This window comes from Meles meles, chromosome 5 (genome assembly GCF_922984935.1).
Source record: "Meles meles chromosome 5, mMelMel3.1 paternal haplotype, whole genome shotgun sequence".
Lineage (NCBI taxonomy): Eukaryota > Metazoa > Chordata > Mammalia > Carnivora > Mustelidae > Meles > Meles meles.
Genome location: NC_060070.1, coordinates 127680875 through 127705890, shown reverse-complemented (window position 1 = coordinate 127705890; position 25016 = coordinate 127680875). Strand labels below are relative to the sequence as shown.

Genomic DNA, 25016 nt, shown 5'->3' with positions numbered 1-25016 from the left:
ATATGGTTTCGCTTATTGGTGGAGCATAAGGAATAACACAGAGGACATGGGGAGATGGAAAGAAGAAGGGAGTTGGGGGAAGTTGGAGGGGAAGATGAACCATTAGAGACTGTGGATTCTGAGGAACTAACTGAGGGTTTTGGTGGCAGGCGTGGGAGGTTGGTTGAGCCTGGTGATGGGTATTGTGGAGGTTACATATTGCATAGAGTACTGGGTGTGGTACATACACAATGAACTCTGGAACACTGAAAAGAAATTAAACAAATAAATAAAAATTTAAAAAAAAAGAATGAAATCTTACCATTTACAACGATGTGGATGGAACTAAAAGGTATTGTATGAAGTGAAATAAGTCAGAAAGATAAATATCATATTATGTCACTCATATGTGGAATTTGAGAAACAAAATGGATGAATGCAGGATGAACACTCTTCTCTTGAAAGAGAAGGAAAAATAAAATAAGACAGAATTAGAGAGGGAGACAGACCATAAGCGATTCTTAACTATAGGAAGCAAACTGAGAGTTGCTGGAGGGGAGTTGGGTGGTGGGATGGGTTACCTAGGTGATGGGCATTGAGGAGGGCATGTGATATAATGAGCATTGAGTGTTATATGCAGCTGATGAATCACTAAACTCTACCTCTGAAACCAGTAATACATTAATTAAATTGAATTTTCAATAAAAAAAAATTAAATAATCTTCTCAATTGCATACACTCAGAACTCAGAAACTGGTTTGTAATTTGCTCCAATCATTAACCATTGTTTTTCTTTTGTTTCCATAGAAAGACCTCTTCCTGAACTGATTGTTTATGCAATAGCCCAACTTTGGAAGCCCACCTCATCACTGCCTTCTAAAATGATTCTCAGCTGTTCTCAGGACTAAAAGACTTGTTCAATGAGATATGGAATAATCTACTACTCAGCTACTAACCTAATTCTGCTCTTCATAGCAATCAGCTCAGTTTCTAACATGTAAAACTTCCAGGGAAATTTCAGAGGAGGAAATTCATGGGTCTTAGCAAAGGCTGTCCCCAAATATGTTACTCTGCATATTGATTATTTTAAATTAAAATTATTTTAGAAACAGCTCAAGGATGGTGCTCTGAACTTCCTCCAACCCCCTGAAAGCAGGAAATAAATTCCTATGTGAAGGGTGCCTTCACAGCACCTGGAGGTAGAAAGCTTTCTTATCACCTAACTTGTTACCCTAAGCCCTAACCCCTCTGTCTTCTGAATTCTTCCCAAATGTATTGTTTCTTTTCTAAAAAGCATAACATCTTCCTGCTTTAGTCATTTCTGAGTCTAATATTTTGAAGAGCTCTTATGCATATGAATTAAATTTGGTTTTCTTTTCTTATTCTGCCTTTTGTCAATGTAGTCATTGGATCAGCCAAAGAACCTAGAAGGGAAGAAAGGTAAAGTTTTCTTTCCCTATAATATTAAAATGTACCTTCAGACTTTTCCTCTTCCCAGAGCAATGACATAAAGTCAGGAATCCCAGAGGTGAATACGCATGTCATCTTCTCCTGGTAGGCTGGCACAGCTGGCCAAGAGCAGGGATAGCTTCCCAAGGGCAGAGAAGGTAGAGGCTGAAGACTTTAAAATAAGTTTTTAAACCAAGTGTTAAAAAGAAGGTTGCAATAAAGGTGAGTTGTATCCCTCCAGCATATTTCAGGCCACAGCTTATTGCATCCAAAGCTGATCAGTCAAGCTTGTATGACTTCCCAACCCCTACACCAAGCCTTAACAGATGTGCATGATCTCATGAGGCCTGTTCTCCGAAGTGCTTCCCTCACATTTAGGACCCAAGCCTTAGGTTGCAGTACAGATTGCTGCTTCCTAAGTTTTTTGCTAGTGAGGAAAGGAAGAATAGACAGCCTTGTCCATATCACTTCTGAAAACTCCTTTCTTTCCTGATCTCATTTTTCAGTTTATTTTCATTGTTTTGCCAGTTCCCATCATTGACATCTGGAATGGAGGATGAGAATAAAGAGGGAGAGAGAAAGAAAAAGAAGAGGCGTCTGCCATTGCCTTGTTTGTACACTTCAAAGGATTTATTAATGAGTCTACCTATTGTCTAAGCTCCTTGTCTGTACCTAGGTTTTGCAATCTATACACCTAGGGAGATCACAGAAAACCGAAAGAGCCTTTCACAACAGGACAGAATGGCTTCCCCCACCCTTTGCAGTAGAATCAAAGAGGTGATTGTCATAGGCAAATAAATTTGATTTGGAGGACTCACACAGCTGCTGGAATAGGTCCAGTGAAAGAGGAAAGAATGTGCATAGTTGTGGGAAGGCAAGAAGTTGGGGAAGAAGGGTTATTCAAAGCCAAGTTAAAATTAAGTTTTATTAAGATAACCTCTCTACATATTTGCTTACCTTTGCTGACTGACATTCTTATGCAGTGGTGAATCCAATGAGAATAACATGAATTACCTTGTCATATTTAATATCTTCTCCCCTTTCTACCCAGTGTTTATTAACTGATGGGGACAATGTTGGCAACATTTGGCAATGTCTGGAGATACTTCTTGTTGTCACAACTGAGAGAAGGGGGTTGCTGCATCTAATGGGTACTGCCAAATGTCCTACAATGCATAGAATAATACCCCCCAACAAAGAATTATCTGGCTCAAAATAACAAAAGTGTCAGGGTTGAGTCCCCTGGCATTCTCTTGGCATGAATGGGATTAGAAAAGCAATGTGTATGCCCTTTGGTCAAGTTTCGAGAAATGTTTTGTTGCTGCTGTTTCTGGGATATTTTACCCTCATATTCATCACCCCAACACTTACCCAGTTGTCAGACTGAGAGTCTGCCTTAAGGTCTTCCAAAACCTTGGAATTACATCACAAGTCTCATCTACAGCCTTCTTACGCGTCTTTACATTTCTTGTTATTATTCTTGCTTTATTACCTTCATGATCTATGTTTTTCTCTTCCACTTTATCTTATCTTATTTTCCCCTCTGTAAATTCTATCATTTATTTTTATTTCTTTCTCCTGCTCCTTATGATCGGAAGTCAAATCCAAATTCACAATAAAATATCACGATAAAATATCAAAATATACAAGCTCCTGAGCCACAGTTGAGGGGAATGTTCTGGCTGGAGTAGGAAATTTAAGGAAATTTAAGAATCATATCAAAAATCATCCATCACATAATCACAGCGGATGTCTCACTATAATAGGAGACTTTTTTTTTTTTTTGATTACTGCTGTTAAGTCAGTAAGTAAATCACTTTATATATAAGGCTACCATGGATAGAGGGATGTTGTGCTACAGTTGAAACTTAATTCCTTAAAGGGAAGGGAAGAATTTGTAAGAGGCTTCTCAGGATCATGTATCATAGGTAGCTGTGAATAATTATTTAAATTAGTAATGGAAACAATGCATTAAATACTAAGGAATTCATCATAAAATTTTTTGTGAGGTTTAAGGATTCCTCATTTTAGTAATGCTATCACTAAAGTTATCATGAAGGACTCTTTGTAGTATTCCAGCCAGTGATGTTTTCTAAAAAGCTGAACAATGGAGAATTAGCCCAACATTGGACAATTTGGAGAGACGTACTGAATCAGAAAAGATTTGAGATAAGTGTATGCAAAGGATAGATTTGTACATTGGTGACTATATTCAGATACAAAATAATATATTAATGAGAAAATGTTCTGAAACTTAGCCCAATATTCTATATATGGAGAATGTCTGAATCATTCTTCAGTATAATTTTATAAATATCTTACTTATTTTGAAACTTGGGACCAATGAAGTGGTAATAAGAGAAAAAAATGGCTTATGAAAGCCAAGAAATTAAAAATAGAGCTACCCTATGACCCTGAAATTGCACTACTGGGTGTTTACTCCAAAGATACAGAAGTAGTGAAAAGAAGGGCCATATGTACCCCAATGTTCATAGCAGCAATGGCCACAATCACCAAACTGTGGAAAGAGCCAAGATGCCCTTCAACAGATGAATGAATAAAGAAGATATGTTCCATATATACAATGGAATATTATGCCTCCATCAGAAAGGATAAATACTCAACTTTTGTATCAACATGGATGGGACTAGAGGAGATTGAGCTGAGTGAAATAAGTCAAGCAGAGAAAGTCAATTATGATATGGTTTCACTTACTTGTGGAGCATAAGGAATAACATGGAAGACATTAGGAGAAGGAAAGGAAAAGTGAAGTGGGGTAAATCGGAGGGGAAGATGAACCATGATAGGCTGTGGACTCAGAAACAAACTGAGAGTTTTGGAAGGGAGAGGGGTGGGGAGATGGGTGAGCCTGGTGGTGAGTATTAAGGATGACATGTATTGTATGGAGCACTGGGTGTGGTGCATAAACAATGGATCTTGGAACACTAAAAAAATTAAATTAAATTAAAAAAAAATCCAAGGTAATATGTAGTGAATTATCCATGTGCTGAAGGAAGATAGCCACCGCTTTCCGATTAGCATCCAGGGTGCCATGATGTCGTGTTGCACATGCACACTTTGTGATGGCAGCATGAAGATGCAGGAAATGTGACAAAGATGTCCTTAGTGAACAGAACTCAATTTGCATATATATATATAGATAGATAGATAGATAGATAGATAGATACTTTTTTTTTTTTTTGGCTTGCATGTGATCAGAGGACAAAGGACCACAGATATGAGCATGTGCATGTTTATGCCTGTGTCTGTGTGTATAGTTATGGCTAGGCCTAAGTTAGGCTTGACTCTAGAGGGCTAAGATTTCCCATATGTCCTGGTCTAAAAAAATACCCAGAAAATTTGGCTTGAGCTACAAAATAGTAGTTAGTTATTGGATCTCTGTTTTCTACTAGTGCTTACTATAGTCACAGACTCCTTTCAACAATCCACAAATATTTCTGAGTTCTTACTATGTTTTGGTCACCCTGATTACCACTGAGTATACACAGGTGAATGAAGCAGACATTGCCCTGTCCTAAACCTCATAGAGTAAGTAGTCACTTGGTTTCTTACTTTCTTTATCTCTCCCTTCTTTAAAAACTTCCATGAAATTCTATCCTAGTTCATGACAGAAAACTATGGAACTTAACAATAAAGATATTGCAAGAGGACACCATAAAAAAACATACAGGATGTCTATCACTGACTTAAGAATCTTTCAGCTTAAAAATTTATGAGAAGATACATTTTACACCAAAGTGTAGAAACATGACTGGTAGTCTGAGCTTAAGCATAGTACACTGTTCAGGTTCATATTCTCATGAAATAGAGTGGATGTAGTGAAATAGAGTGCATATATAGTGAAATAGACTGGAGCTATGGAATCATCTGAGAATGAACTCATTCTTGATGGGGACAGAGATGGTCATTTTAGTTGCATGCCAGTAACCAAGCCTCCTTCTTGGGAAGAAAGTGGCTCTGAGTACCCCTTCAGGTGGGCAGCCTACATAGGCCCAGCATTACTCAAGGCATGGTAGGGTAAAGAGAGCCTTGTGAAAAGAGAAACTGAGACTGAAGGTGAAGACATTGTCCTCATGAAGTTGCAGTGAGATCCAGCTTAGTTATCAAGTATATAGAGGGGTGAGGAGCATAGGTTGTGTTTGGCAAAAAGGATCTAAGGGTACAAAAGGAGATTCTGCATCTTGAGGGCTGGCAGTTGTAGTAACACTGGGAGATGACACTCTTGGCTCAAATATCAGTGCCATCCCTGGGAGCAGATCTTGGTGAAGTGTTGCCTTCAAATATCTTTCTTGCAGAGATTTTATTAGGGGCTGAATTGTGTCTCTCCCCTGAACTCACCTACAAAATTCATGTGTTGAAGTTCTAACACTCTAGTACTTTTGGATGTGACATATTTGTAGATGGGTTTTTTAATAGAGATATTTAAGGGAAATGAAGTCACATGGCTGGGCCTTAATCCAATAGAACTGATCTTTTGAGAGGAGGTGGACATAGACATATACACTGACCAAAAGTGGCCCATGTGAGGATACAATATGGAGGTAGTCATCCACAAGCTAAGAAGAGAGACCTCAGAAGAAACCAACTCTGTCAACACCTTGATCTCAGACTTCTAGCCTCCAGAACTGTAAGAAAATAAAATGTATATTATTAAAGACACACAGTCTGTGATATTTTGTTATGGCAGTTTAAGCAGACTCATACAGATCCTGATAAGAAGGTTAGAAAAGCATTACAAGACTCTTCATGAGTATTCAAGAGAGAAGCTTCTGAACTTACCAAAATAAATTAGTATTTTTCAGGAGAGATTCAAGGGCAAACATAATGTAGGTGGAAATATGGGATGTTTTCACGTACCAACAGAAGTCAAGATTCATTTTCTTTCAGAATCATCACTTTTTTTTTTTTTTACATTTTTTGCCACAATATCCACAATATTCATTTTTAAGTCTCTCAAGTTTTTAATTTAGAAAGTGGAAGTATAAGTTTTGGAAGAAAAAGATTAATTCTTGTCTGTTATTTTGCAACTGACCTAAGTTCTTTTTGTGATCTAGTTCAAAGTTTCAAAGAGCATGGAAAACATACTTTTAACAATAATAAAACTAATAAAGTATCAATGATTTATTTTGTAGCAAGCATGGAAAAAGGAATTTTGCATACATGATCTTTAATTTGGAAAACAAAAAACAAAAAACCCTGTAAGGTGTCCCTCAATTTTAAAGGTAGAGAAACTGAGGTTCAGAGGGATCAGTTTCCTGCTCAAAGTCAAACTGAGATATATGCTGAATTTGGGCTGGCCCAGGTAAGTGTAGTTTCAAAGACTGTTCTTTCTAATATACCCCACTGCTTTCCAAATCACCAGCTATGGATGAGAAAGAACTGCTCCCATAGCAGCCTTCATGGTGCATGCTGTTTGGTGGTATTTGTCAACAGACTTGAGGCTTTAGGATGAGAAAATTAGAGGAGAGGAAACTGAAACAGGAAGCTAATATTTTCTATTAGAACTAAAAATACACTTGACAGAACAGAACAAAGAGGTTGTCCACAAAAATGTACTGAGACTTTTATTCTAGAGATGCTGGGGAGCATGGACATACTTTTGTCCTCAGCAGCTGTCTCTCCCCCAACCCCTGGAGCCATGGTCCCCATCAGTCTCAACGGCTGAGATAACAGGAAACAGATAACAAGACACTTGTTCCTCAGCTCATAGGGTCGCCTGTTATGTCATCAGAGGGTCCTGAGGAAAGGTCATTCAAAGCTTAAGCAACACCCACAGAGTTGAACATCTGAACTTAAAAGTCTCAGAGACCTAATCTCTTTGAAAGTAAGGGAAGTTCAATTATTTTTGAAAACTGGCAGAAGTCCAGGATTTGAGGATGTTTTCTTTCTTTTGTACAAGGCAAGAAAGCAAGGGGGAAAAGTATGTGTGTTTGGAGAAGGGAAGATGGGGAGTTACTATTTTGGTGCCTGACAGCAAGCAACATAGACACGCAAAGGATCCTGACCTTCCTCAAAGCTGTTGGTCAGGGGGCATGCCGGAGGCCATGGGTAGTAGCTTAAAGTGAGCTTTGCTGGGGAAGAAGGTCTTGAGGTGATGGTGTTAGATGGAGGGCATACTGATGCTGCTTTCTTTCATCTTCTTCCCTGTGGAAGATGGGGTGGGTGGGGAGAAGGATAAAGAAGCTCAAAGATGAATAAGAGCTCTCTATATGAAAACATTAATGTAATCAAAAAATGACCTGTGGTGTGTTTCATATGACTCTGTGTGTGTATGTGTGTGTGTGTGTGTGTGTGTTCAGCAATAGAAGGCAGAAATTTAAAAAATATAGTAATGATTTGTTCTGAAAGCAACTATCATTTGTAACAACATGATTAAAATTGTTATAAACAAGTACAAACTCTGCCAAGAAAAAAGGTTGAAATTTGGAAAGAAAATTAAATGACTTGAGTGATATCTGAAAGATATTCACAACCCACCCAGAACTATTCATGAAGATTTGCCTCTATCAGAGATTCAGTGGGATTTATCTTTGTACCAGGGGCCTACTTCAGGCATCATGTTTCCCACTGAACAGATGGGAAAACTGAAAAGCAGAGCATGCTAGTACTTTACTTTCTAGCTTATGTTCTTTCAGTCTTTCAACATTCCTTCAACTCTGTTCAGATACCATTCTAAGTTAGCTACAAAAAAAATATTAGAAAATTACCAAAATACTTCCAATTCCATAGGGTATTTCAAGGTAGGAGAAAGATGCAACAAGAGTACTACATGATGCAGTCTTCCAACTCAAGTGTGGAAGAAATAGACTCCATTTTCAAATAATTAAAGCCAATATCTATTAAGAGCCAACATTCCACTGTTTATAAGATTCTGGTGGGGATACATAGTTGGCAAAAGCCTTCCAGGTGAATCTTGAGAGACTGAGAGAAAATGTAGAATTTGAGCTAGATTAGAAAATTAGGAAGAGTTTGGACAGCAGAAAGAAGGAAAATGAAAGTTCAAGACACAGGTGGCGGATCTTCATGGCACATGGAACACTATTGTAGATAATAGATCTAATGTTGGCAGATGAGTGACTTAATTAATGAGGAAAGTGGGAAAGAAGAGCGGTAAACAGTACACTGGTAGGCATCAGAAAAATACAAAACAAATCTTAGGTCTTCAATTATTTGATCTCTATAATTAAGACTAATGCAAAGAATATTCCCAGAGTGTACAGGCTAGCACTACTGGGAAAGCCAAGTGTGCTTGTCTTCAGACACCTGCTTCTTCAGAAGCTCTCTTCTGCTGGTATTAACCAAAATGGTCCCATTTGGCAATGACATACCTGGGCCTTGTATCTTAAGATTTGGCAGAATGGTGACATACCTCTGTTGTCATCTAAATTCTGTACATAGGGATGAGCCGACCTGACAGCTCTTTGGCAATTTACCAGGAGGGAAAACAATAGACACCTACTTTCAGCTGGGAAGGACACAATTTTTCTATTTCCCATCACAGATTAATCTTGGAAGCAGAATGTCTCATATTTGTTTAGCCTGCTTTCGAGACATTTAATCCTCCCAAATATTCTTTAGGTATTTGTTTATCTGAAGACCCAAAAGATAGCTGAGTGGTACAATCTATTTTCTAATTAAGATAATTTATTTCCTTGAGCCTTGAGCAGAAAAGCTTAGGAATTTTGGTAACAAAATTGAAAATTATAACTTTCTAGCAAAACTTGTTAAAATTCATTTAATCTCTAATAGAGAATATTTCACAATATATGCTTGATGATAACATTTCCATATGTATTTATATACATCTATATATAATACTTGCCAGTTTTTTGTCCAAAATTTCATGCAGAAACACTTGTTCAGAATATTTAACACATTTTTTTCTCAAAAATACCTGCCAAAATGATTATAAAGTTTCAGATTAATCCCTAAAATCCTGATTAATGTACAAAGCAATTGATTTTGAACATTGATAGTAATATTTTTCTTAACCAGTGCTTGCCACATAATGGACACTTTCAATCTTCTTTTTCCCCCCACTCATTCACAGTAAACTCTTTTAAAGAAATAGGGAAGGAACTCATATTTATTGCAATTTGGCTATATGAAAGGTACTTTCACTCATTAATACCATAAATCCCCCAAATCCTGTGAGGTAATAATATTTTCCCATTTCTCAAATTGGGAGACTAATATTTCTATAGCAAAATGAGATCTGAGTTCCAAGATGCAATGCCAAGAGCACCTCCCCTTCCTTTAGCGGTACTAAAGATTCTCCCTATTCCTCAGTGACCTCGAGGCAGGACCAGGAGCATATTCTTTCCATGGAACAGGACCTCAGAGGATTGCATGTCCAGGATCCAGGAGGGATGCAGACATTGGTCAGCCACATTTACAAAAGCTGGACTTCTGATGAAGATGAGGGAGAACTGCTTGGAAGTCAAAAACCTCAGTCAGGTAAAAGCTCCAGAAACCTGAAATACAAAGACTTCTTTGATCCAGTTGAAAGTGATAAAGACCTAGCAAGTGCTCATGAAGATGAACTGGGTTCAGATGAAGAGGAGGAAGAAATTGCTGACGAAGAAGGAGAAGAGAGCATTTCTGAAACTGATGAAGATAATGAACTTGAAGAAAATGAAGACAGTAAGCAACATAAAGAAACCTCGAAAAGAGTGACTTTTGCTTTGCCAGATGATGAGGAAAGTGAAAATACAAGTATTTTAAATGTACAGAAAGATTCTGATGAAGTTAAATCCTCTTTTGAAAAAAGACAGGAAAAGATGAATGAAAAAATTGCATCTTTAGAAAAAGAACTGTTGGAAAAAAAACCTTGGCAGCTTCAAGGGGAAGTGACGGCTCATAAGCGCCCAGAGAACAGCCTCCTAGAGGAGACTCTGCACTTTGACCATGCGGTCCGCATGGCCCCTGTGATCACAGAGGAAACCACCCTTCAGCTGGAAGATATCATTAAGCAGAGGATAAGAGATCAGGCTTGGGATGATGTAGTACGTAAAGAAAGACCTAAAGAGGATGCGTATGAATATAAAAAACGTTTAACATTAGACCATGAGAAGAGCAAATTGAGCCTTGCTGAAATTTATGAGCAGGAGTACATCAAACTCAATGAGCAAAAAACAGCAGAAGAAGAAAATCCAGAGCACAAAGAAATTCAGAAGATGATGGATTCCCTCTTCTTAAAATTGGATGCCCTCTCAAACTTTCACTTCATCCCTAAACCACCTGTTCCAGAGATTAAAGTTGTGTCAAATCTGCCGGCCATAACCATGGAGGAGGTGGCCCCAGTGAGCGTGAGTGATGCAGCTCTCCTGGCCCCGGAGGAAGTCAAGGAAAAAAATAAAGCCGGAGATGTAAAAACAGCTGCGGAAAAAAACAGCTACAGACAAGAAACGAGAACAGAGGAAAAAGAAATATCAGAAACATATGAAACTAAAAGACAAGGAAAAGCGGAGAAGACTGCTTGAAAAGAACAACCCAGACCAAGCAGGGAAATAACCAAAGGCAGTAGCTTCAGAGAAGTTAAAACAGCTGACCAGAACAGGCAGAGCTTCACTACTAAAGGATGAAGGTAAAGACAAAGACTTATAGTCGTCTCAAGCATTCTTTTCCAAATTACAAGATCAAGTAAAAATGCAAATCAGCGATGCAAAGAAAACAGAAAAGAAAAAGAAGAAAAGACAGGATATTTCTGTTCATAAATTAAAGCTGTAACATATTTTGAATATAATATAAATATTAAGATGTAAGTTTATATTCTGTCATTGTTCCCTTTTATAATAAATTTTTTGAGAACTTTTCTTTGCAAAAAAAAAAAAAAAAAAGGTGGGATAAAATTAACCCTGTCCTGATTTGTCTCCATTATAATGTGGAATAACAATGTCCTTGTTCTTTATTGACATGCATGGCATCAGTTTTGCCACCAAGTAAAAATATCTTCATTATTGAATATTTTTTTCTGGAATTATTCAGAAGAAAATAAACTGTCTACATTTTATTTTTAGCATAAGCATAAGTATAAGCAATTTTTTCAGTGTGCCTCACCCCAATGAACCCATAAAAATGCCCATAGGAGAGCCAGATATAAACATATACCAGTTCAGTTACCCTGAAGCTATTCCGTGACATTACTCAAGTAAAGGCTTTCTCACCATCTGTTCCCTCCCTCACCACCTCTTGACCATGCCCAGGTTGGAAACCTAATAAACCAAGTAGAGAAATAGAGAAGAACCAAGCCCATCTTCCCCTTTCTGATGTCACCACTTTAAGGCAGCCTCCAGGCCACCCTAGCTTGGTACAGGGAATTGAAGATTTAATACAGTATCACTTAGAATTCTATTAATCATCTGAATTGAACACTGTAATTGCCTAATCACGTTTACTCATATATTACAGTACTGGTAGGATTTTCTATTACAAAATTGTGAGCAGAAAGTCGTGAGATGGCTTGATTTTTTCATCCAGGAGCAGGAGAAGACTACTTTTAAACTTCATTGAGCACGTCTAAATGGGTAGCAGAAGAACAAAAATAAAAGCTGCTTTTGTGATCACATTCCTAAGTTTTGCTTTTTAGTGTACTATTCACACAGTTACTAAAATACTTTTTTGTCTTTCAAGTTCACTTACAATCTTTTCCACTAAATAAGATGGAGCAGATTCAGAATGCAAACCTAAAGCTAAAAAGTCTCATTTAGACTTTATTGTTTGCAAAACAAATAACTCTTGGGAAGTGGGTCTATCCCTTTCCTCCTGGACCCTCTTCCCTTTCTTTTCATAGTTGAGGCTTCCTGGGTGATTCTGATGCCTTTCACTCCTTCTTGTCTACAGGGGAGCATTTTGCCAGATATTTAACTATGACTTTTACTCTGAATCCATGTTAAGTCCAACCCTCTGTTTCCTCCAACTTGAACTGCTTTGCCTCCATGGGAGGTGGGAAGGAAGTCACAGTTTCTGCCATTCTGTATGTCAAAGGAGGTTTGTTTATCCTACTAGTAAAGTCAATAAAGAGCTGACTTCCTGACAAGGACTGCATTCTGGGACAAGAAAGCCAAGCTGATAAAAGTGTTGATTGCAGGCAATTGTTCTGAAAAATATGCTAATGATGCACCTGATAACTATGTTCTTCTATAAACCCACTTATTGAGGAGGAAGCGTGGGTGTTCAATGGACCAGAGAGGTTTGAGTTGCACTTTACCACCCTGCTCACAGGAAAGTTTTGGTCTTAACAGCTTGGGGACCATGCAGTGGAAGTACACTGGCTGCTCCTGAAAGAAATGTTGGAAATAAGTGTCATTGGAGAATACTACGCTGTCCCAAACCAGGACCCATGACTGTAACTGTTTAGGATATGTGCTAACTGGAGTTCTTGATCAAGGCAGGCCTGGGGTTTCCAATGACTTGTCTGATAGCATTTGCTATTCTGACAAGGTCTGTTCAGAGGAATAGGCCAACTCCATTTTCTCCTGATCCCCTGTGAGACCAACAAACTTAAGCCTTCTTTGAGGCATAGAGGCTTAAACTATGTTCCAGTGAATCTTGGCTTTATCCTGTCGGGACCCTGAATATACCTGGAACTGGTTATTTAATATCTATCTTCCAGAGGATTTTAGAGAAGGAAGGGCATCTTTTCTTGTCAACACATGGCACTGCCTACCTCTGCTGCTTATTCATACTCAGTCCTGAGTAAATGACACTGAAAAACAGTACTAGAATGCTCAGAGAACAGAGTACTCACAGATGCTGTTGGTCATTTAGCAAGTGGTTGGGTGTAGAGATGAGTTTAGGATCTAGGTTCTGGGATTCCTGTCTCTGGTTTTCTGTGCTAATTCCCACACATGCCATTCTCCTCCGGTACTCATCAAGGGGGGTGCATGTTTCATGGCTTACCGCTGATAAACATAGCATGTCTCCAGATAATCATACAAAGAAAGGGAAAGAAGCAAATTGACCAGAGTATTTCTAAACAGCCTGCATCATTTCCCTCACTGTATACACTATACAAAGAGCTACAAGGAGAAGAAAGCAAAGGGTTGATTGCAGCAATAATTGGAGGGCAGTTATGTCACTAAAAGAACAAAGCAATGTATAAGAGGTACATTTAACCGCAGCTGGGACTAAAAAAAAAAAAAAAAACACCCACAGACATAAATTTTTGGTAAGGAAAAATGTTAAGAACCTAGAGAAAAAAAAAAAACCAACAAATTATCAAATGTCATTCCCTTTGTGTAGTTGGCCTTGACATGTTGACTCGTCCATGGAGAATGAGGCCTTCAATGTAAAATCAAAGACACATCTTCTGAGACATAACATTTCCACACAGAAGTAATCTGACATCCTTTTGATTTGGATTCTCCAACATCTTAACAAGTGTGATGAGCAGAGACTAGAAAAGAACTTAGAGGATACAGTATTCAGCTCTCCATTGGGGCCAGATCTCGTTCTTCTTGAAAAGAGGTCTTTACTCCTAACTTAGCAACTGAACTAGTCTGGCTCAGCTAAAGTTACTCTCTTCCAATGATGGCAACCCCATTGTTGTTTTTGAAAAAACACCATTGCCTGACCTGTGAAATTTATTGATCAGAGAGTTGGAAGGGAAGGGAAATGAGCATGAGCAAGCATTCAATGCCTGGCCTGTGCCAGACACTTTAATACATGTGCCATTTAATTCTGATAATATTCTTGTGAGGTGTTTTTTTTTTAAAGCATTTTCCCATTATGGAGTAAAGGAAACAGAATCAGGGAGAGTAACTAGTTTCCCAGGTAGCAGAGCCATGAATCCCTGACATCCAAATCCAGCTTGTGCTCTAGCCAAGATTCAATGATTACCTGCTTTACTATTATCAGGTAAATTTGGGGTCAATAAAGCTTTTATTTATCACCATAAGGAAAAACTATGCCAACTCAAATATCGTTATGGTTTACTTATACTTTGATACTTCAATATGTTTTTAAAAAACAGTGTGCTTTTTAAAAATTACATAAATATCCTGTTAATTTTTCTCTGGTAGGTTGTAAGTTCCTGTACATTTAATGTTCCTATGCTGTTGATGACTTCCCAATATAAGCCTTCCTTCCTACATTTGTTTGCCCAGCTCTTTGATTATTTAGGTTTTCAGACCCATACTCAGGTTAGCCAACCCAAGAAATATCATTGTCTTACCCCAGATTCAGCCTTTTTTTTTTCCTTTTTACATGCCACTTTAACTCATTTTCAACCAAGATTTTTCATCCCTGACATGAGTTGTAATTTTGATACATAACTTAAAGGCTACAGGATTGAAGTTACAACTCTCAAGAAAGCTTAATGACCCATCCTAACTTCCAAAGAGGTAGAAGGAATAATCAGAACCATTTTGACTGAGGATTGCATACTATGAGGCCTAAAATTATTGTAAGAGGTATTAATAGACTCAAAACATAACCATGACTCAGGTCCTTGATGAGATAACAGAATTTAGAAAGCAAGATATTTGTATATCCATGTTCATAGCAGCATTATTCATAGTAGCCAAAAAGTAGAAGCAACTCAAGTACTCCCATTAATGGATGCATGAATGAATAAAATGTGGTATATCCATACAATGGAATAGAATATTACTTCGCTTTAAAAAGGAGAAATTCTGACATATGCAACAGTATAGATTAATCTTAAAGACATTATATTAAATGAAATAAGCCAGTCACAAAAGAATCAGCAGTGTATAATTTCATTTAGATGAGGTTTCTAGAGCAGTCAAATTCATAGAGACAGAAAGTGGAATGGTGGTTGCCAGGGGATTGGAGGAGTTATTGTTTAATGGAATTAAACAATACAGAATTTCAGTTTTGTAAGATAAAAAAGGGCTCTGGAGGTAGATGGTAGTGATGGTTGCCCAACAGTGTAAATATACTGGATGCCACTGAACTGCACACTTAAACATAAGATGGCAAATTTTATGTTATGTGCATTTTTACCATAACTGAAAAAAAAAAAAAAAAAGCAAGAAACACTTCTTTCCCCCTTTCTCCACTGAAGGGGTTGGTTATATCATTTGTTTCTGGCCACAGTGCCTGGAATGTACAACGGAAGAACTGTTTTTGGTATGTGAAAGACAAACTTTCATTTTCTTCTAGACTTTATACTAATTGCTCTTATCTTGACTATGTAAATTGGAGAATTCTGTTCTTAGGAACTACCAATGAATTTTAAAGTAATTTTACTCTGGTAAATATTTAGGTTAAAAATGAAAGGTTAAGAATTTTAAGAAACATTTTTTATTTTGTCTTTGTTTAACAAAATTCCTTACACAATAGTTTTTGCCCATGTATTTTAAACATTAGCCATCTATAATCAATTAAAGAAATGGGGCTTCTGGTAATCATTTTATTTCTCTTTAAGCATCTCCCCTTGTCTTTGGTTGAGAGGGAGTGACATGGCATAGGGTAGGGACAGCTCACAGTGGCATTGGCTGTGACAATTCTGTCCCCATCTCTCCTTCCCTCGTACCTGAGCTCCTCTTTGTCCCAACTTTCCCATGTTCCCTGGCTGTGAGTACTGTGTTTGTACTGTTACTGAAGGGACATGATCTCATGACTTCAGAATGCTCAGGTGCCCATAATATGCTATCCATTTCAGGGACATTGTGTTTTAAAAGAGGGACCATAGATCTTTCACACCCAGGTGTGAATATAATTAACGTCACTAAACTGTGTGCTTAAAAATGTAACCATTTTTAGTAATAAAATACATTTTATAGTAAGATAGTAAATTTTATGTTATGTGTTTTTTACCACAATTTTTAGAAACTATTTACAGAGAGACAGAGATTGGCCATAGAAACAAAGGAACTTAACAACTTGACGAAGAATAGAGATGGAAGTCCAGGCATGAAAGTAGAGGCCAATGGGAGAGAATTACCTTTTACATGGTATTAATAGGAATGCTGTTTATGGGCATCCCTGTCATCCAGGCTACACCCCATGAACATGTGTATGTGATTGAGGCAGGACCTGGGGGCAGCAGAAGAGGGAACTCTAGAAAACTACTATTTTGCCTGGGTGAGGCTCAAGAGGAGAGGATGAAGGCTTCTGGCTCTTTGGCAAGGTACCAGTAATTTCCCAGTAAACACTACAGTGTTACAATGCTGAAATCAGCTCTTCCTGCCTAGTGCCTGTCTAGGACCTCGCTCTTTGACGGCTTCCCTCAGACTTCTACTCAGTTCCTCCTTGAACTCTGAAAGTCTGATGAAAACCATAGCAGCAGAGAGATTGGAAAGAGAAACTTTTCCATATTTCAGAGGCAAATTTTACTCTTCTCTTTTTTCTTCATTTTCCAGTCCTTTTCATCACTGCCTCTACCTGCAAGGCAAATCCCACAGAGTTCCGCTAAGCTTTGAGAAACATAAAATGAAGGCACAAGCAGAAACTACATATGGTGAAGTGGGGGGTGAAGTTCCTGAGGAGGACTGAGGGTTCACTCATGGGGAAGAGCACGCAGGGGCAGCTTTAATGGTGTGCATGCACAGAGTTGGCTGCCTGGCTCCAACATGGTGAGAATCGAAGGCTGGGGTGGTGGTCACGCATCAGATATAACTGATAATGACTTTCTTAGGCCTAGCAATGGAGCAATCTTCAGGGATCCAGAACCCTCATTGCTGGCAGAACTCTAAGTAAACAGCAACAACACCTAGTTGTGTGGGCGGCAATTAATCAAGGCAGTCATTGAGTTCTACTTGCAGAATCTCTTCTGTTCCTTTGTTCTTTGTCCCCACCCAATGGCATGATTTCCTTGGGGATTTTTTTTTTTTTTCTTCCTGGAGCTTGGGTTAGGTACACACACATACAGTAGGTCAAATGCCAACAAGTTGGCTTCAGGTTATGTATCCCTGTCATGGATGGTACCGGACATGGATCCATCACCCTGAGTACTAAGCCAGGCTTAAACATTTATTGGCCATGTGACCTTTAGCATTTAGCTTCTGTTTCTTGACTGGAAACACTCAGAAAATGATGTCTATTTTACCTATTTCACATTTTGTGAAAGCATTTTAGCTTCTTCCACAAATGTTAAGTCTCCTAGGAAGGGAGCAAGATGCTGATTGCTGTGCTGAAAATTTGAACAGCAAGTTCAAAATTCATGGAGTTGGAGTTTCTTACATTGGGTAAAATTAAAATCACTTATTTTTCCAAGGGAAAAATGCTTTATATACTTATAAGTATATAAATAGACATAAATAAAAGATATAAATAGATGATAGAGATAGATGTGATGATGATGATAGATGAGAAGATACTAAGAGTTATTTATAGTTCTTAAAAATTAAGTTTGGATTCAGGAAAATAATTTTTGTATCATTTGGTTAAATATCATTAGAAAAAGCTTATGCCTGAAAATCAGGGGTGAAAAGCATTTAAGCAAAATACACCTATAATTTAACTGAACCAGAAACATGATAAAACTAGAGAATTCTGGGGTCTAGTTAGATCCACTTGTTCTTTAGTTCCAGACATGTCCATCTCCTGCTGAGCACTTTATATGTATGTGTGCATCTCCTGAGTGAGAATACTATCCCTTTCTCCTGCTTTGTCACCGAACAGGGTCTCTTCTTTCAAATCTCCGCAGCCGTTTGACAGGAGTTTCATATCCCCATTGTCCAGAGTGGTTTTACATACAAAGAAATCAAGTATTGCTCGCCAATTTGTAGATGGTACACCTTAAGTCCAGCACTGGGACCCCTAATTAATTATTGGAAATAGCAACAGCTCAGCACAGCACAAGGAAACTAAAAACTCAGAAATGAAATAGCAGACTCACTTAAATGTGAGTTTAAATCACTTTGTTTTATAGACTGAGTCCATCACTCTGAATATAGCACAGCCTGGCACAAGGACTGTCAGCTTTTCATCTGCCTTCTTCCACCCATTATTGACATAAGTTCTTAAAGGGCAGGGTTCTGTGGTCTACTTTTTTTTTTTTTCTTACAGCTCTTATAATTGGAATTTGTATGTAGCAGATACCTAGTATGCCCTTGTTGATCAATTAATTCTTAATATATATCAGGAGATGTGCTGGATCAATTATAGAAACTTCCTTACTTGTTACTCAGAGCTTCCCTCTGAGCCAGATGTTAGCAGATGAGGAAAACCAAACTTGAGCAAGTTTATTAGCCCAAGGGACTTAGCACTAGATAGTAGCAAAGTCTGGGTTTTTTTCTTCCCCTTATTTTTGGTTGCCCTTCTGATAATGTACAGAAATTGCAAAAAATATTTAGCTCTTTTCTAAAGCCATGGCCTTGAGCACTCCAGAGAAGTTACGGGACGGCTGGGAAGAGATCATCAGAGCAGAACCTGCAGAGCAGCGTCTAACTTCCCTGTGTCCTCTTAAGTTATCAGTCTTGCCTGTCTGTGTGGTTTTTGAACCATGCCCCTGGAACATGTGGCCTTCAGAGATGTGCTTCAATGACTCTACAAACATTCTTTCCAATTTAATTTTGAAAAATACATTTTTTTAACTGTTTCAAAGCCATAGAAGAGAGCATGTAGAGCATGTGTCCTCAAATGCTTCATCCATTTAATATGCAATGGTTTGGGCTACAAATGTGTCTTTTCTCTTAAAATTGGTTCCTCCCAATACCTATATTCAAATTTTAACTTGCTCATAGATCAGTGAATAATAAGTATAATCCTGCATTGATATTGATCTTGCTTTAGGCAGAGGCCTACAGATGCCCAGGGCCCATAAGGTCACACAGGCAGCTCACCTACATGGCCCAAGGGTATCCCCAAACATCTGCTAGGGCAGGCATACACCAATGCATAATCATTTCCTAATAATAACTGAACCCAACAAAGCTCATATTCCTAATATCTTGTTTTAGAGTCTTTTAAGCATAGGTTGGAATTATTTTGTCCATGATATATAGGATGGAATTATTATAGATTTAGAGATTGGGATATTTCCATTTCAATATTTATAAGTAGTAATTTTTCATCATTTTCTATTTCTTAATTATTTTTGAATTTTTCCTCAAAATTAAAAAAAGATTATTAAATACCAAAAATATTTTTAATTGAAAATGAATGTGAAAAATTGACCAGATGCAAAATCAATAACAAATCATATTACACGGCACTACTGAAGTTTCCATTGTGTCTACCTTCCAGCAGCAGGATGTAAAAGCAATGTGATGAAAAATTAGGAAGTGTTACAACTTATTTTTCGCAAGGGTTCACCGTGCAAGATGATCAAATTGCCCAAGTCCTTTTTATGAAATTTTGGAAAATAGCTTTATGAGTTCTGACAATACGAAACATCATTTATAACTATCAGGTCAAAAGAAAAATCCATTGAGTATACATATAAGGCTCTACGTTTTATAAGAATTTATTCAGCATAAACTGAATAGCTCAAAGTTATAAAAAAATATATATATATATATATACATGGAATTTAGATCTAACTGTGAACATACATTTAGAATGTCATTCAAAGTTAAATTTCCATATTACATGTGAAGGAAAGCATAATCTATGAGGCCAAAGCTAATCAGGTGACATGCCACTGAAATTGTATTAAGTCTGTTAGATAAGCAGATAGCTATAAGAATGCAACTAATGGTATTGCTATATGCCCAGCTATTAAAGCTATGAGATGGGTCGGGTCATTTTTGTTGACATTTCCTTTCTGTGTAACTCTGCATTGATGACGTATCAGTTCTACCTCCAAATCAAGGGCAAATTCATTCATTTCTCACCTTAGACAAAGCCACACTTGCCCTATTTTTTAATTCATCCTACACTGAGAAACCGCGATATTGTTTTAAAACTCAAGAACTAACACGTAACTGCCCTGATAAAAGTCCTTCAGTGGCCTCACACTGTGCTTGAAACAAAATCCGTATTTGCTTTCTCCTGGCCTGGGAGAACTGGCATAGTCTGACCCCTATTTCTCTGCCTAGTCTTAGCTCATGCTTCCATCCCCAGAACACACCTCATTCTTTCTCTGCTTGAGGTCCATGCTTGCTGTTCCCTGTGCCGGCAGCTCTTCTCTGGACCATAAGATGAGTGGCTTCTTTTCATCCTTCAGCAGCAACTTGAACATCAACCTCCTCAGACACCTTCCATGGATACTCTATTTAAAGACATTACCATCCCTGGTATTCTTCCTTCCAGCATATTGTTAATTCCTTCTTGGCACTGTTTATAATCTTCACTGGCTTGTTTGCTTGCTTCTTTCTTGCCTGTTTCCAATGGACTGTAAAGTTTATAAGAGCTGGAAGAGTCTTGTTTGTCATTTTGTCCCTAGCACCAGAACCCTTAGTACCTGGTATGTAATAAATACAATTTTCGTCACAACCCAGAACATGTATTTTTATTACCTGTGATTCACTCTGATATTTTTTATCCAATTATATTTTATTTTATTTCATGTTCTTAAAAAACTACCTATGACCCAACAAATTCCATAACTTCCTAAATGGTCCCAATGTGTCATTTGAAAACATTATGGTAATGCAAGCTGTAGAAAAAAAGTTCAATATTCCTGACTCACTTGGATAATGAAATTATGTAAAATCTTTATAGTTCAATTGGATAAGGTTAGATCTGGGGAACTTTCAATTAGTCTTCAAAATAATGAGGACTCAGAAAATAAAATTTTAATTTTCATAAAATACTCTCATGTAATGAATAAAAGGAATTTTAATTATTTTGTAAAAAATGGGGAGAATTTTTGATGTACTAGCTTTCACATACCAGTTTTCATGTATTATAATGTTTCGTGCATTAGTTAGACTTTTTCGTGCATCCAAAAACTCACATACATTTATAATAACATGGCATGAGAGTTAAATTGATGATACAAAAGAAACATAAGAACATCGTCACAGCATGCTGATGAGTAAATCCAAGCTTAGGGATAGTCACAGTTACCCAGAATTTGCCAATTTAATGAAGGAATATTGTTTTGTTTTTTTCATACATTTTATTTACTAACTTTGATATAGGAAATAAAAATTGTTTTAAAAAACAAATAAAAATTATGACAATTAAAATTGATACAAAACTGAATTCAGTGAAAAAACTCTCCTTGTTGCAGTCATCCAAGTTCCCTTCTGTGAAGGAAATCAATGTATCAGACTCTTACCTATCTCTTCAGAGATATTTTATGCATATTGTCTGCCCTTTAAAAAAAGACAAATAATACTCATACTTTTAAGCCATGCTCTTTAAAAAAAAAAACTTTACAATAGTTTGGGGCATGTTCTTTATCTGTACATGCAAGGCTTTCTCACTGTTTATTTCAGCTACGTAGCATTCCATTGGGTGACTGAATCATCATTTATTTAATCACTCTTACGTTGTATATTTAGGTTGTCTCCAAGTGTTTGTTACAAGAACAATGATGCAATGAGTAATAATCTTGTACAAACATCAGGTAGCACAGGTATAAGTATTTCTGTAAGGTAAATTCCCAGAAATGGAATTGCTAGGTCAAAGGGTAGGTGCATTTATACTTTTGATAGATGTCACCAAGTCCTCACCATTGAGATGTACCGGTCTACACTCCCACCTGCAATGTGTTAGCAGATATGTTTCCTGCACCCACACTGACAGGGAAATTTATCAAGCTTTTAGACATTTGATCATCTGATAGGTAAAAAATGGCATCTCAGTGTAATTTTAATTTGCATTTTTCTAATAATGAGATTGAGCATCTTCAATATATTAAAAATAATTTATAGTTTTGTAGTTCCTTTTCCATTGTTTGTATATTCAGCTTATTTTTCTATTGTGTTATTGATATTTTTTCTTACCAATTTGGTTTATATATATAAAAATCAGGAGAATTGATCTTTTGCCTATGTTAAGAGTTGCAAATGTATTTTAGCATTTTATTGTTTACCATTTAGCTTTTATTTTGATGGATTTTTGTCATGCAGAAATTGTTTCTTTTTAGGTACTTGAATTTATCAGTCTTATTCTGCCTTAAGGATTTTATTCACGTTAGAAAGAACTTCTAAAAGTAATAAAATACATTCTCCTATGGTTTCTTCTATTTTGAAAAGTTTCCTTTTTTCCATTTCAAATATTTGATCCATCAAGAATTTGTCCTGATACCTGGTTTAAATCCAAGTTCATATTGTTTTCCAGTTGGGTATACCATTTTGAAAACAATATATATTTGCTGAGTATTACATTGTTCCAGAGGTTACATGAACATTTTCCTTGATGTTATATCATCCTGGTCATTAACTCATCAGCCCATTAGTATATAATTACCTCATCGTCTTAATTATGTTTATGTTTCCATAGCTTATGGATTTGATTTTTCACAGTTTATAGTTAAGATTTTTTTCAAGCTTATAGGGTAATCTCATCTCATTACTCCTTTTTTTGTTAGAATTTTTCTGGGAGTAGCATATTTAATTTTCCATATGAATTTTAAAACCCCCATCATGATTTCTCTGCACTTTCACTCAAATATATTTTTCTATTTTATTGGAATTGCATTACATTTATAGACTAATTTAGAAATATTGTTAGTTTCTAAAAATAACACCGTCTTCTTATTCAAGAACATAGTATGACAATATTTTTCAAATAGAGATAGACACCAGTAGGTTTTACAATTATTTTTATATAGCTCTCATGCAGTTCTTATAAAGTTTATTTGAGGTAATTTACACATTTTTGGTCCTTTAAAAATAGGGTCTTCTTTATGATTGTTAATAAGATTGAACCAGTAATCAAAAATTTTCCAAGAAAGAAAAGACCTGATCTGATGACATCATTAGTGAATTCTACCAAACACATAAAGAGGGGTTAATATCAATTCTTCTTCAAACTGTCCCAAAGGATTGGAGAGCATGGAGCAGTTTTTTTATTCATTCTGTGAGGCCAGAATTATCTTGATACCAAAGCCAGTCAAAGATACTACAAGAAAACTACAGACCAGTATAGGAGGAGGAGGGGGAGAAAAAGAAGGAGGAGGAGGAGAAGGAGAAGGAAGAAGAAGAAGAAGGAGGAGGAGAAGGATGAGGAAGAGGGGAAGAGGGGGAGGAGGAGGAGTGGGGGGAGGAGGAGAAAAAGAGAAAAGCACATGATCATGTCAATTGATGCAAAAAAAAAGGTGACAAAATTCAACTACATTGCATGATAAAACAACTCAATAAACTAGGAATAGAAGGAAATTTTCTCAACATAATAAAAATCCATATAGGAAAAACACACAGCTAACATCATTCTCAATGTTGAAAGACTGAAACTTCTCCACTAAGATCAGGAACAAGGAAGGAATGCCTGGTTTGACTATTTGTATTCAACATGAAGTTCTAGCCAGAACTATTAGTCAAGAAAAAGAAATGCAAAGAATTCAAATTGGAAAGGAAAAAGTAAAATTATCTCAGTTTTCAGATGACATGATCTTACATGTAAACAACCTCAAAACACACACACATAAAACTGTTAGAGCTCATAAACAAAACAGCAAAACTGCAGGATACAAAACCAACCCAAAAAATCAATTTCATTTCTACACACTAAAAATTAACCCCCCCCAAAAAATGAAAAAAAAACTATTTATAATAGCATCAATTTTAATACTTAGGAATAAATGTAACCAGGAAGATGAAAGACTTGTATACTGAAAACTACAATTTTTTTGCTGAAAAAAATTAAAGAAGATATATAAATGGAAAGATATCCTGTGTTCATGGATTATGGATTCAATATTGTTTAGATAAACAGTACACTCAAGCACTCTATGGAGTCAATGCAATCCTTATCAAATTCCAAAGACATTTTTGCAGAAATAGAATTCCTTTCTTTCTAAAATTCATATGGAAAATTTCAGTGGTCCCTGAATAGCCAAAACAATCTTGAAAAAGAACAAGTTGGAAAACTCACACTCTCTGATTTCAAAACATAATAGCAGATCATAATCAAACAGTACTGCAGTGGCACAAAAAAAATATATATATATATACCAATGGGATAGAATAGAGATCCCAGAAATTACATATGATCAACTGATTTTCAGTAAGCATACCAAGACCATTCATGGAGGGAAAGGACAGATTTTTTTCAACAGATAGTGTGGAAGACTGGATGTTCACATGCAAAAGAGTAGAACTGATTCTTACCTTGTGCCATATATAAAAGTTAAGTCTTAATGAATCAAAGACCTCAATTAAACTAAAGCTAAAATTACAAAAATCATAGAATAAAACATATGATACTGGATTTGACAATGACATTTTGGATGTGACACCAAAACAACAAGCAACAAAGAAAAAAAATAGATAAATAGCACATTTAATCAAATCAAAATGTGCACATCAAATGATACTTATTATCAAAAGAGTGAAATGACAATAAAAGGAATGGAAGAAAATATTTGTAAGTAATGTATTTGATAAGGGATTACTATCCAGAACATGTGAAGGACTCCTACACGCCGATAAAAAAAAACAACAAAAACCCAAACCCTCGATTAGAAATTAGGCAAGGACTTAAATAGACATTTCTCTAAAGATGCACAAATGGCTGATAAGCACATGAAATGATGCTCAATA

At 36.7% G+C, this 25016-nt stretch overlaps 1 protein-coding gene across 1 annotated transcript; it reads left to right on the top strand.

Moving 5' to 3' along the window:
* Nucleotides 1-9818: 9818 nt before the first annotated feature.
* LOC123942241 (U3 small nucleolar ribonucleoprotein protein MPP10-like) lies at nucleotides 9819-11264 on the top strand. Its single transcript, XM_046006106.1, has one exon. It carries the CDS (start codon nucleotides 9819-9821, stop codon nucleotides 10929-10931), a length of 1113 nt encoding a protein of 370 aa, XP_045862062.1. The 3' UTR covers nucleotides 10932-11264.
* Nucleotides 11265-25016: the final 13752 nt, after the last annotated feature.